This window comes from Pongo pygmaeus, chromosome 18 (assembly GCF_028885625.2).
Source record: "Pongo pygmaeus isolate AG05252 chromosome 18, NHGRI_mPonPyg2-v2.0_pri, whole genome shotgun sequence".
NCBI classification, from domain to species: domain Eukaryota; kingdom Metazoa; phylum Chordata; class Mammalia; order Primates; family Hominidae; genus Pongo; species Pongo pygmaeus.
In genome coordinates, this window is record NC_072391.2 from 53,684,948 (window position 1) to 53,698,112 (window position 13,165).

Sequence of the window (13,165 nt, forward strand, 5' to 3'; positions counted from 1 at the left end):
AAATAAGGAAATATATCTGTGTGGACATTCATTGCAACAGTGTTCATCATAATGAAGAAGTGGAAATGTCTACATACCCATCAACAGGGAAAAGGATAAACTGTGAGATAGTTCCACAGTAGAATACCATAAAGCAGTTAAAATCATGGGTAAATTTTGAAATTTCACACTGTTGTAAGGTCTCTGGTCACGCGGGGCTCCTCTCTGTGGTCCAGCGTTCTTTCTAACATGCTGATGCTGCAGCCTGTGATTGCTCAGTGGGACACAGCACTCGCCAGTCCCACTTTGGGACCAGTTTATATCATTTTCTCAGACACACGGGATGCCTCTGTCTTTCCACACCTCTGATTTTTAATAACTTCCCAGTTTAGGAACAAAAAAGACAAAAAAAAAAAAAGGTAATAAGCTACATGGAGAATGATGCCATTTTATACAAGGTTTATAAACCTGTAACACATGACTATGTAATTTTTATAGATACATACATATGCAGTAAAAGCGGAAAACTGTGCATGGTCTGGAGACGGTATAGTTCATAAAAATAAAAGAAAACTATATGTGGGCATGATAACCGCATAATTTGTAAAACTGGTTCCCTGGTTTGGTGGTGGGGGAAGAATGAGATCAGGGAAGATTACACAGGGGGTTTCCACAGTCTTTGACTTTTTCCAACTCTTTAAAACATTGAAATGAATAGAACTTAATGTTAATATTTGATAATGTGAGAAGGTTCCATATTTAATTCTCAATTCTGGTCTGTTTTAAAAATAGTTGAGAATAAAAAAATAATTTCTATTCTATTAAAAAAATTCCTTGGAGACATGGTCTCCCTCTGTCACCCAGGCTAGAGTGCAGTGGCACAATCACGGCTTGCTGCAGCCTCTTGGCTGGACCGCCTAGGCTCAAGCAATCCTCCTGCCTCAGCCTCCAAAGTAGCTGGGACTACAGATATGTGCCACCACTCCTGGCTCATTTAATTTTTTTTAATTTTTTTTTTTGAGATGGAATATCACTTTGTCGCCCAGGCTGGAGTGCAGTGGCATGGCTCATGTAACCTCCACCTCCCAGGTTCAAGAGATTCTCCTGCCTCAGCCTCCCAAGTAACTGGCATTACAGGCGGGTGCGACTGTGTCCGGCTAATTTTTTTTGTATTTTTAGTAGAGACGGGATTTCACCATGTTGGCCAGGCTGGTCTCGAACTCCTGACCTTGTGATCGCCTGCCTCGGCATCCCAAAGTGTTGGGATTACAGGCATGAGCCACCACGCCCGGCCATCATTTTAAAGATTTCTTATAGAGATAAGTTCTCCCTATGTTGCCCAGGCTGGTCTGGAAGTCCTGGGCTCAAGTGATCCTCCTGCCTCGGCCTCCCAAATTACTGGGATTATAGGCATAAGCCACCACATCAGCCGAAAAAATAATTTGAAAAAGAAGAAAAAACATAGAAAAGCATTGGGCCATGAGCTCCCTCCACTTGGGACTGCAGGTGCAGGTCTGCTACAATCCCTCTGTTGTCCTGGGCGAGTCCACTAACCTTGGTAGGCAGGGCTTGTAGTCAGCAGTTTTCCAACTGGTTCTCACTCAGCACTATCTCCCCTGGTACCATAAAGGCATTATGTGTGAGGGGGGAAAGATGGGATGTACAGGATAAAATGGATTTTTGAAAGAGGAGTTGCCTGCATAAATAGGGAAAGTCGGGGACAGATGGACCTAGCATCCCATCTGCAGCAGCCCCTACCATTCTCCATGAACCCCTGGGGCTCTAAGCATGCACAGCTTGAATACCCCTAGTCCAGCCCCAACATCCCATGAGGAACCTGGAGGCTACCTAGACTGGCAGAAATGAAGGGACAAGATTAGAGTGAGATGGGTGAGGTGCCTATGACACAGCATTTAAGGAGGTGCTCACTCTTGGGGTAGTTCAAGTGCCCACTTGCCCTTGTGTGCCCTCACTGCCTGCGTTCTCCTTTTCTGATGGTCACGGACATACTCATCACCCCTACTAGAAAAGCAAGCTCCTAAGGACCACGGCTCAGCTCTGTGTCTGATTCATTCACCCCATCCAGAGGGCAAGCTCAAAGCTTGGCATGCAGTAGGTCTTAAATATTGTTGCTGAAAGATTGATTAAAGAAGGATAGAAGAAAAAAGAAAGAAAGGAAAAAAATGGCTGGGCAAGGTGGCTCACACGTATAATCCCAACATTTTGAGAGACCAAGGCCAGGAGTTTAAGACCAGCCTGAGCAACACAGCAAGACCCTGTCTCTACAAAGAATTTAAAAACAAAATTGGCTGGGCACAGTGGAGCACACCTGTAGTTTCAGCTATTCCAGAAGCCAAGGCAGGAGGATCCCCTGAGCTCAGGAGTTTGAGGCTGCAGTGAGCTCTGATTGTGCCACTGCACTCCAGCCTGGGTGACAGAGTGAGACCCTGTCTTTAAAAGAAAGAAAGAAAAGACAGAAAAAAAAAACAGAGGAAGGAGAAAGCAAGCAAGGAAGAAAAGAACAAAGAAAAGAAAGAAAAGAGGAGGGAAGGAGGAAAGGACGGATGGGGAGACTCCTCACCCACTCCAAAGCCTGCATCTGGGCTGCCAGCCAACCTGGACCAGTCACTTTGCTGCTGGGGGCAATGAGTGTGGGTAATTGTTGGTTTCAGCCTTATTCATCCTTCCTGGGGGCTGTGTGCAAAGCAGAGGATTTCACTTGCCCAGTGGGTACTAAATTATAGCTGTGGAGCCGAGTCCCATGTAATTAACCAGCAGCCGCAAGCCCCGGAGAGTCTGTGAAGGTTGCCAAGTGCACAGGTGGTTTGGGCCCTGAGCAAGGCAACTCCTAATTAGCCTTGGCCTGATTTTTACAATCCACAGCGCTGAGACCCACCTCCTGGGAGGCTGGCTACACATTGGCTGTGGAGTTCCTTACCGGGGCTCCCAGAGTGGAATTGAGGCCCAGAAAAGCAGAATTTTGTGTGTGTTTGTGCATATATTTGGGTTGGGGAGAGAGGCTTTCTTAGAACTACTCTAAGACAGTAGTTCTTCCATTTATAATCATCCTCCTTTTAAAGATGACACACTGTGTTTAGAGAGGTGATGTGCCTTGTTGAAAGCATTGGGGCTGAACTCCAAATATATGTGACTCCATATCAAGTTGCCTTATCCCTCCACTATAAACATGAAAGCTTAATATCATCTACCATTCCTTGAACACTTGGTGTGTTAAACGTCAGACCTTTATTTTCTCAGTTCTCACCATAACTTCATGAGTAGACCCACTTATCCCCATTTTGTAGTTGAAGTTCACAGGGACAAGGGGGCGTGTCTGAGGTTGTACAGCAACCAGAGAGAGGAGCCAGGATGAAAACCAAGTCTGAAGGTCTGCAGCCCATGATCTTCACCGTGCTGTCTCTTGCTAAGGAGTGAAAGGCTGATGAGACACACAGTCAACATGGGGAAGACTGGACCATGGCTCACTCTCCGGATGTTAATGGTTGATGAAGCTGGGAGGCAGAAACATACACATTGTACCTCAGTTAGATACCACTGCACTTCTTCACACTGATTAGATGGGCACACTTTTCAAAGTCTGAATAAAGGAAGTATCGGAGGAGGTACTGGGGAATTAGGGACTCTCAGAAATTGCTAGAAGGAGCATAAATTGGCATAGGATCTTTGGAGATCAAGTGCCCCATACAACCTAGCCATCCTTCTAGGGAGGAATGAACACTCATCTGCGTGACACGAACGGGGCTATTCCTTGCAGCATTTTTGTAATAGAGGATATGTGGAAGCAAGTTAAATGTCAGTAGGGGAATGGATAAGTAAAATATGGCATATTCATACAATATGATATTATAATCAGGCATCAGCATAGATAGATCTCAAAAACATAGTGATGGGGAGGGGCATGGTGGCTCACGCCTGTAATCCCAGCACTTTGTGGGGCTGAGGCGGGTGGATCACCTGAGGTCAGGCATTCGAGACAAGCCTGGCAAACATGGTGAAACCCTGTCTCTACTGAAAATACAAAAATTAACTGGGCGTGGTGGCTGGAGTCTGTAATCCCAGCTACTTGGGAGGCTGAAGTAGGAGAATCGCTCGAACCTGGGAGGTGGAGGTTGCAGTGACCCGAGATTGCGCCACTGCACTCCAGCCTGGGCAACAGAGCGAGACTCCACCTCAAAAAAGCAAAAAACAAAAAAACCATAATGATGGAAGGAAAAAACAGTTGTGGAACAGTATTTATGTTATAGTACCACTTATGTACTTTTTAAAAACCTATAAAGCAATACTGTATATATGTATACACATATATAAGAAAAGAATAAAAACAAGAATGGGGAGAATACACATGAATTTTATCATTGGCTTCCTTTGGAGAGAGAGGGGAGGAGTGTGGGAAGAAATATAAAAGGAACTTCAATATATTACATTCAACAAATTGAGCCCCTGCTTTTTTCCAGGTACTTTTCTGGACACTGAGTATATGGCAGTGAGCAAAACAGACCAAAATCCCTGCACATGTGAAGCTCACATTTTGGAAAAGGAGTCAGACAATAAACAAGACAAATATGCAAAATATATAGTATGTTTCATGGTGATAAGTACCAAAGAGGAAAAAGAAAGCAAAATGGCATGCACGTAGTGTGGACATTTTAGATAAGGTGGCCAGAGATTACCTCACCTGAAGGAGGGGAAAAATATCTCCAGACAGTTCAAGCAGATATCTAGGGGAAGATGTTTTAGAGATGTGCAAAGGCTCTGGGGCTGAGGCATGATTGACAAGTTCAAGTACTAAGCAGGCAGAGAGGCTGGGAAGTGCCAAAGGCAGAGAGGGAACAGGGGCTGACCTGGTGGCCAAGAGCTTTTTTGTTTACTGAGTGAGATGGAAAGCTTCTAATGGATTCTGAGCAGAGCAGTGACATGATGTAACTTTTTTTTCTTTTCTTTTTTTTTTTTTGAGACAAGAGTCTCGCTCTGTTGCCCAGGCTGGAGTGCAGTGGCGGGATCTCAGCTCACCACAACCTCCGCCTCCCAGATTCAAGCGATTCTCCTGCCTCAGCCTCCAGAGTAGCTGGGACTACAGGCACACGGCACCATGCCTAGCTAATTTTTGTGTTTTTAGTAGAGACAGGGTTTCACTATGTTTGCCAGGCTGGTCTGGAACTCCTGACCTCGTGTTCCACCCACCTCGGCCTCCCAAAATGCTGGGATTACAGGCATGAGCCACCATGCCTGGCTGTAACTTTTATTTTAATAGAATCACTCTGAGTGTTGTGTGGCTAATTAGAGAGTTTGGAAAGAGGTAAAAAGGACAGCAAAAAGGGCAGAGGTGGGGGTGCCAGTTAGGAAACAAGTGCTGAGTCTAGGGGGGATGATGGTGGCTGGAATCAGGTGGCAGCCATGGAGGCAGACAAGACTGCAGGAGGATCTAGCAGGAGGTAAGCAGGAGCAGGAGCTCAGTTGGGGATAGGAGGAATTTGAGATGCTGTTTGACATTCACATGGAGGTGTGGAGTAGCAGCCAGTCTATGAGATTGGAGTTCGGAAGAGAGGCTGGGTTGAAAGCATAAGTTGAGGGCAACCAGCACATAGATGGTGTTTAGAGCTATTAGCCTGTTAATTTATTTATTTAGTTATTTATTTTTGAGATAGAGCCTTGCTCTGTCACCCAGGCTGAAGTTCAGTGGTGCAATCATAGCTCACTGCAGCCTTGAATTCCTGGGCTCAAACAATCCTCTCACCTCAGCCTCCCAAGTAGCTACGACTACAGTCACATGCCGTCACACCTGGCTTTTTTTTTTTTTTTTTTTTTTTTTTTTTTTTTAGTAGAGACAAGGTCTTGCTATGTTGGCCAGGCTGGTCTCGAACTCCTGAGCTCAAGTGATCCTGTCGCCCTGGCCTCCCCAAGTGCTGGGATTACATGCATGAGCCACCGTGCTAAGCCCTGTTAAATTTTTATTAATTATAATTAAAAGAGCTGAAGTAAATAGGGCAGTGTCAACATCTGTTAATTCTGGGTGGTAGATACAGTGGTGTTTGGAATACTCTTCTTTGTACTTTTTAGTATGTTTGAACTTTTTTCTAACAAAAAATTAATTAATAAACAGCTTATAAAGCCACAGAGGCTTTAATGTGCTGAACCATTCCGTCACGAGGGCTTCGGATGTAAGGCATGACTGCCAGCAACAAGTTGAGAAGTCAAATTCAAATATCCCCTGTCACCAGCCTAAGCTCAGTGGCAGGGCTTGGCCCCGTCTCTCTGGGCTCCTGTTTTCCTATTTGGACAACAAGGGGCTGGCTTCCGACTTATCAGGGTTCTTCTAGTGCTGATCATCTAGGAGTCAAGCTGGTGCCCCATAGGCCACTCTGCCCGCTCTGATTTTACCCCCACGCTCTTCTGCCTAATCCTATATATAAGGCCAGAAATACCCCCAGGAGAGGCCTCTGTAGGTGAAAGGTCAACTTTGCCTCCAAACAAACAGAAACTGCAGCAAAGAGAATCAGAAAGGACAGTGCCCCGTGCTCTCTTGGCCCTGGGACCCAAAAGTTAAGTTGAGTGTAAAAGCTGGGAGCCCCGGGACTAAAACTCCACAGTATTTATGGCTGATGAATGCATCCTGCTCAGGACTGCAGAACCATGTGGGGATCTATGAGCCTGAAACATACAAATGGGTGGGTGGCCAAACTAAACTACCAATTTGTATTAGACACAGATTGTGATAATCATATTAATAGTAATAATGTTGGTGATAATAATATTGCACCAGATTTTGAACTCAGTGCTTAATATATATTCTCTCATTTAACCTCCACAACAACAGTGCTGTAGGGTTGTCATTTGCACGAGCTAGATTTTGCAGATCAGGAAACTGAGGCTCAGAGAGGTCAAGCAGCTTGAACTCCTGGGCTCAAGCAATCCTCCCGCTTCAGCCTCCCAAGGTGCTGGGATTACAGATATGAGACACCACATCTGGCCTGGTTTTGATATTATCATTCAGTTGGGGCCTTAAGAAACTTCACACTGTCCATCATCCAAGGAAAAAGCGATTCCTGGCCTAGGCAGAGGAGGGAGAGAGATGGCTTCAATAAGGGTGAAGGGAAATCTCTTCCTCTCTCTGGTCTCACTTGGTTAGGCCAGACCCTCTAAACCATTAATACTTGCTGGAGGGCAGCCCAAGAGGTGGAGGAGGCTAGGCTTGCCACGAGAGATATGCCGGAACTGGGCTAGGGGTGCAAGCCCGGGAAGATGCATCCAGCTTCAAGACTCTGGGAGCAGCCCCACCGGGTCATAGGTCTCCTGGGCTGAGATGTCCTCCCGACCTTCTGAACCATAAACTGCTTTTACTCACCATTGGCTCCCCAGTGCCCAGGACAGTGCCTGGCCCTTGGAGGGTGATAAATGAATACATGTCCCCTACTAGGCTGTGAACTCCTTTAAGGGAGGCACCACTTGGGGATCACTACAGTATTGCCCCCTCCTCCCCTCCCCGGTGCCTGCCACAGTGACCTGCTGATGACCATGGATCCAAATCCCTTTCTCCTCATTAGAAGCTCTCAGCCCAAAATCCATGGTTCCATGGGTCAGACTGAGGCCCAGGTGGTCCTTATGGATGAATGATGGAGACCCCACCAAGCTGAGAACTGGGAGGAATGATCTCCACTGGTTATGGCCAGGCCCGTTTTTTGCCTTTCTGAATGGCAACAGTATATTTCAGCAGAGGTCCTCAGTAGAGCCACACGCAGGAGATACATGCGTTTGTCCACTCATCACTCACTTAGTCATCTGTTCACTTGTATATCCACTCTCTCACTCATGCCTTCAGTCATGTGATTACTCATCTGATTAATTCATCCATTCATCCAACATTGTGCAGAACGTTGAACAGGTTTAGAGATGCTTCAGGCACAGGTTTTTTACCTGAGAGTTCCCAGATTGGGGTGAGAAAGGTAAGAGCCATGAAGACAAATAATCATACAGCAGCTTAGCAAGTAGTAAATGTCATGAGAAATGTACAGACACATCAGCCAAGGGATACAGAGAGAGAGATTTCTCCCAACTAAGAAAGGGAGTGATCAGAGTTGGCTTCCTGGAGGAAGTGTAATCAGCACCAGCTCCAGAATTTCTCAATGGGGATTGGGTGCGGATGGCAGCTTGTCAGGGAAGCTAGTAGCTGCATCCTCTACAGGGCACTTTACAAAAGACTGAAAGGTAGGCCGGGCACAGTGGCTCACGCCTATAATCCCAGCACTTTGGAAGGCCGAGGTGGGCAGATCACTTGAGCTCAGGAGTTCAAGACCAGGCTGGGCAACATGGCAGAACCCCATCTCTAATTCACAAAAAAATTAGCCAGGTGTGGGGGCTTGTGCCTGTGGTTTCAGCTATTCAGGAGGCTGAGGTAGGAGGATCCTTTGAACCTGGGAGGTGGATGTTGCAGTGAGCTGAGATCGTGCCACTGCACTCTAGCCTAGGCAACATAATGCATCCCCAACTCAAAACTAGCAAACAAACTGAAAAGTAGTCAGCTGCCCATACCAAAGAATGGGGTTATAATGGAGAGTGAAGAGGTGGTTAAATCTCCCCCAAGTCCCCTCTTGCTGCTTCTGCTTTGTGTGTGGTCTAGAAGGAAAGGTTGTGCGCTCTGGATGGGCACAACTCCCTGATTTTCCACCCTCTCACTCATGGGGAGGGTGCGGCCAGTAGAGGTTCTTGGTGGGAACTTCTAAAGCTCAGGGCCAAGGATAGAGGCCCCTGCCTGCCCATAGTAAGGGCTTTTACAGTCAACTAGGGAGATAGGATGAGGCCCTGAGCCGAGGCAGGAGGAGCCCCTGTGAAGGAGGGAACAGAAATGGCAGATAATAGAATGCATAGGACTTATAGGACTTGGAGACAGGGTGGACATAGCTGCCAACCTGAGCTCCATGTGTGCATTTGAGCCTGAGCCTGGTTCCCTGAAACTTTTCCAGGTGGGCAGGTGAGGTGGGTGCAGCCACCTGCAGCCCTGGTGAAAAGCCACCCAAATGACTGTACTGCTCGGCCTCTCCTCTGCCCTCCTCTGCCTGCTCTTCCCAACTCCCAGCCCAAGGCGTCTGGCTGGGCCGTGTGCAGGGCGTCTGGCCCCAGGGAGAGGTGGGGTGAGCTGCAGACTACACCCATATGGCTATAAATGGGGAGCCTCTGGCTGCTGCTCACTCAGCCTCCCTTCCCCAGTTGTGACAGCACTGGAGCCTTTCGGACACCTGGACCATGGACCCCAGGGAATGTGTCTGTATGTCTGGTGAGTAAAGAAGCCCTCCCTGGGGTCTGGGAACCTTGGACCAGCTTCCTACAGGGAGCCTGCAGGTCCCTGATGAAAACTTCTCTTCCCTCCGATTAGGAGCCACCAATGGGATTCGTCCTGGGAGCCAACAGGTGGACTGGCCACCTGTGGGGCAGCTCCCACTCTCTGTTGGCTCCCAGCCTGATTTTCTAGAATCGATATCCTGGCTCAGGGAATGGCTGAGAGGGGGACATGCAAACTTTGGTCTTTCTAGCGTTGGCCCCTAAGGGCAGCCACCAGGGTGAGGAGAAGAGCTCTGGTCCAGAACCTGGCAACCTGGTTTGGGTCCATTGCTGCCGTCCCCTCCCTGGCGCTTATTCTTTCTGGTCCTCAGTTTCCTCATCTGTAGACTGATGTTCCTTATTCCCAGCCAACCACATCCCAGAGCTGCTATGAAAGTGCTAAAACCATTAAGCACCTGCAGATGTCAGGAGAGTTGTGGACTCCCCTAACTTATGTGGACTCTTGAGTCTCTGAAACTGCTTAATTCCACAGGAGCATGTTGGCCAGGAGAGAAATCAGGGTTCAAAGCCATCCTGGGCTTTTACAGTCATGGAAATGGTATGAAGAAGTCTCACAAGTCTGGGTGCTGTGGCTCACAACTGTAGTCCCAGCACTTTGAGGCTGAGGCAGGAGAATCACTTGAGGCCGGGAGTTCAATACCAGCCTGGGCAACATGCAAGACTCCATGTCTACAAATTTTTTTTAAACTTAGCTGGGCGTAGTAGTGTGCACCTTAGTCCCAACTACTCAGGAGGTTGAGATGGGAGGATCACTGGAGCCCAGGAGTTCGAGGCTGCAGCGAACTAGGATTGCACCACTGCACTCCAGCCTAGGTAACAGAGCAAGACCCTTTCTCAAAAAAAAAAAAAAGGGAAAAAAAGAAAAAGAAAGAAAGAAAATGAAGTCTCACAAGACTCCCTTGTCCTTAACAGGACATCTCTGTACCAAAAACTTGCAAAAGAGGCAGAAGCTTCCAGCATTTTGAAACTCAAAATGAAAAATGGGACAATTTTTTTTAAGTGTAGATGATCATTATGATATAAAAACAAGGTGGTGGCTCACATCTGTAATCCTGGCACTTGGGGAGTCCAAGGCAGGATGATCACTTATGCCCAAGGAATTTGAGACCAGCCTGGGCAATATAACAAGGCCCTGCTTCTACAAAAACTTTAAAAAATTAGCCAGGTGTGGTGGTGCGTGCCTGTGGTCCCAGCTACTCAGGAAGCTGAGGCAGGAGGATCACTTGAGCCCAGGAACTTGAGGCTACAGTGAGCTGTGTTCCCACCATGACACTGCAGTCTGGGTGACAGCAAGACCCTGTCAAAAGAAAGGAAGAAAGAACGGAAGGAAAGAAGGAAAGAGACAAGGAGAGAAAGAGAGAAAAGGAGAGAGAGAGAGAGAGAGAAGGAGAGAGAGAAAGAGAAAGGGAGAAAGGAGGAGAGAGAGAAAGAGAAAAGAGAGAGAAAGAAAGGGAGAAAGAGAAAAAGAGAAAGAAAGAAAAAGAAAGAGGAAGGAATGAAGAAGGGAGAAAGGAAGGAAGGAAGGGAGGAAGGAAGGAAAGGAAGAAACAAAACAAGGTGTGGCTCTGTGGCTCTTGTTTTGAGTTCACTGACGTTCCTTGACCTTTCTTAAACCATTCACAGTTTTCATCTTGACTTGTGAAGGTGACAAGGGTGTGAAAGGGGTTTTTGTTTGTTTGTTTTAAGACAGAGTCTCACTCCATCACCCATGCTGGAGTGCAGAGGTGCGATCTCGGCTCACTGCAACCTCCATCCCCCAAGTTCAAGAGATTCTCATGTCTCAGCCTCCCTAGTAGCTGAGATTACAGGTGTCTGCCACCACACCTGGCTAATTTTTTTTTTTTTTTTTTTCGTAGAGATGGGATTTCCCCATGTTGGCCAACCCTGCCTTGACCTCCCAAAGTGCTGGGATTACAGACATGAGCCACTGTGCCTAGCCAAGAGGGTGTGAAAGGCTTTGATAGTACTCAGAGGAACCTTGGGCTTAGAAACGCTGGTCTCGTCTGTTGGTTCTTATTGTACATAAGAATTATTTGGGGTGCTTTTCAAAAATATGGACTCCATTTCGCCACCAAGACTTATGAATCAGAACATCTCAAGGGTTGGTCCCAGGAATCTGCATTTTTACAGTTATCCCAGGCATGATTGATGCAGCCATGCCAGTTCCCATCCATGGCCTGTGACTGTGGACTATTGCATGGTCCTTGACACTGAGGTGATGCTCAGCAGCCTTGTCACCCTCTTGTCCAGCTAGTCCCCAAGGACAGCCCAGGAGCCTTGCCACTCTGACAGTCGGCATCATGCCTTATGTTCCCCACTCCATCTCCATCCTCACATTTGTGGTGGCTCTGTCCTGTCTTCTAGGAGGAATCTGCTTGTGTGGAGACAACTGCAAATGCACAACCTGCAACTGTAAAACGTGTCGGAAGAGTGAGTATGGTGACTGGGGGCACCATGGGCTGGGAGTTAGAAAAGTCCAATCCAGGCCAGGTGCAGTGGCTCACGTCTGTAATCCCAGCACTTTGGGAGGCTGAGGTGGGTGGATTACCTGAGGTCAGGAGTTCAAGACCAGCCTGGCCAACATGGTGAAACCCCATCTCTACTAAAAATACAATAATTAGCTGGGCATGGTGGTGGGTGTCTGTAATCCCAGCTACTCGGGAGGCTGAGGCAGGAAAATTGCTCGAACCCAGGAGGCAGGGGTTGCAGTGAGTGGAGATCACGCCATTGCACTCCAGCCTTGGTGACAAGAGTGAAACTCAGTCAAAAAAGAAAAGGAAGGAAGGGAGGAAGGAAGGAAGGAAAGAAGGAAGGAAAAGAAAGAAAGAAGAAAGAAAGAAAGAAGGAAGCAAAGAAAGAAAGAAAGAAAGAAAGAAAGAAAGAAAGAAAGAAAGAAAGAAAGAAAGGAAGGAAGGAAGGAAGGAAGGAAGGAAGAAAGAAAGAGAAAGAAAAGAAAGATCCAATCCCCATCCTCAATCCTCCAGCCATGGTGGATTAGGGCTTGGTGGAAGGGGGTCTAGATGCCTTTTACCCATTTGGGAGAGATCTGAAATGTGAACCATGTAGAGACCTATGGCAGAGCTCTCCATGGCTGCAGCCCACCCAGGGATAAGGGCATCCATAGTGTTTGGAGCAGGAAGAGGACTGAGGGGAGGTTCTGTCCTTCCCAGTGGTAACAGGGATACAGCACTGGCCTGCAGTCATGAGCTCTAGGTTCTAGTCTTGCCTTTGCCACTGTCTCATGACCTTGGCAAACCCCCTCCCTTCTGTGGGCTTCTGATAGACTCTAGATGGTCCCTGGGATCCCTTCCAGTTCTAACATCCCTCAACCTCCTGTCCCAGCATTTTTGCTAATGTGGATTGAAACCTCATGCACACACCCCTCTTTTCCTACTTCCTCTAAGTGGTGGGATGGGCAGTGGTGAGATGGGATTGTTGACCCACAGCGGATCTGCGCATCTCCTGACTCTTTCAGGCTGCTGTCCCTGCTGCCCCCCGGGCTGTGCCAAATGTGCCCGGGGCTGCATCTGCAAAGGAGGCTCAGACAAGTGCAGCTGCTGCCCGTGAAACCCATCCGTCGTGCCACCCCTTCCAAGGAGAGAAACCTGGGAAGTGTCTATACAGTGCATGAATCGAGAAGGTGGAATAATTGTACAATAGGTTGTGTTTTTTATATATTTGCCCAAATGTGGTGTTGGTCACATTCATGTAAAGTACTTGGGGCAATAAAGTTTTCACTCTTGGTTGTCTGGTGGCTCAGAGCATTGTTTTACCCTAATCCAGCAGGACCAAAAGGGGCTGCTTCTGTTGCAGATCCTGTAACCACCACACA

General features: G+C 47.5%; 1 protein-coding gene across 1 annotated transcript; it reads left to right on the plus strand.

The window, feature by feature from the left end:
* The first annotated feature begins 9,181 nt into the window (after window positions 1-9,181).
* MT4 (metallothionein 4) lies at window positions 9,182-13,051 on the plus strand. Its single transcript, XM_054453742.1, has 3 exons — window positions 9,182-9,268; window positions 11,698-11,763; window positions 12,809-13,051. Exons 1-3 carry the CDS (start codon window positions 9,238-9,240, stop codon window positions 12,898-12,900), a joined length of 189 nt encoding a protein of 62 aa, XP_054309717.1. The 5' UTR covers window positions 9,182-9,237; the 3' UTR covers window positions 12,901-13,051.
* The last annotated feature ends 114 nt before the right edge of the window (window positions 13,052-13,165 follow it).

Bases quoted from the DNA above. Each gene is read 5' to 3' on its own strand.
- MT4 (XM_054453742.1), top strand. From the start codon at position 9,238: ATGGACCCCAGGGAATGTGTCTGTATGTCTG. The intron at 9,269-11,697 runs GTGAGTAAAGAA...CCTGTCTTCTAG, and splicing joins GGAATGTGTCTGTATGTCTG to GAGGAATCTGCTTGTGTGGA. The intron at 11,764-12,808 runs GTGAGTATGGTG...TGACTCTTTCAG, and splicing joins CTGTAAAACGTGTCGGAAGA to GCTGCTGTCCCTGCTGCCCC.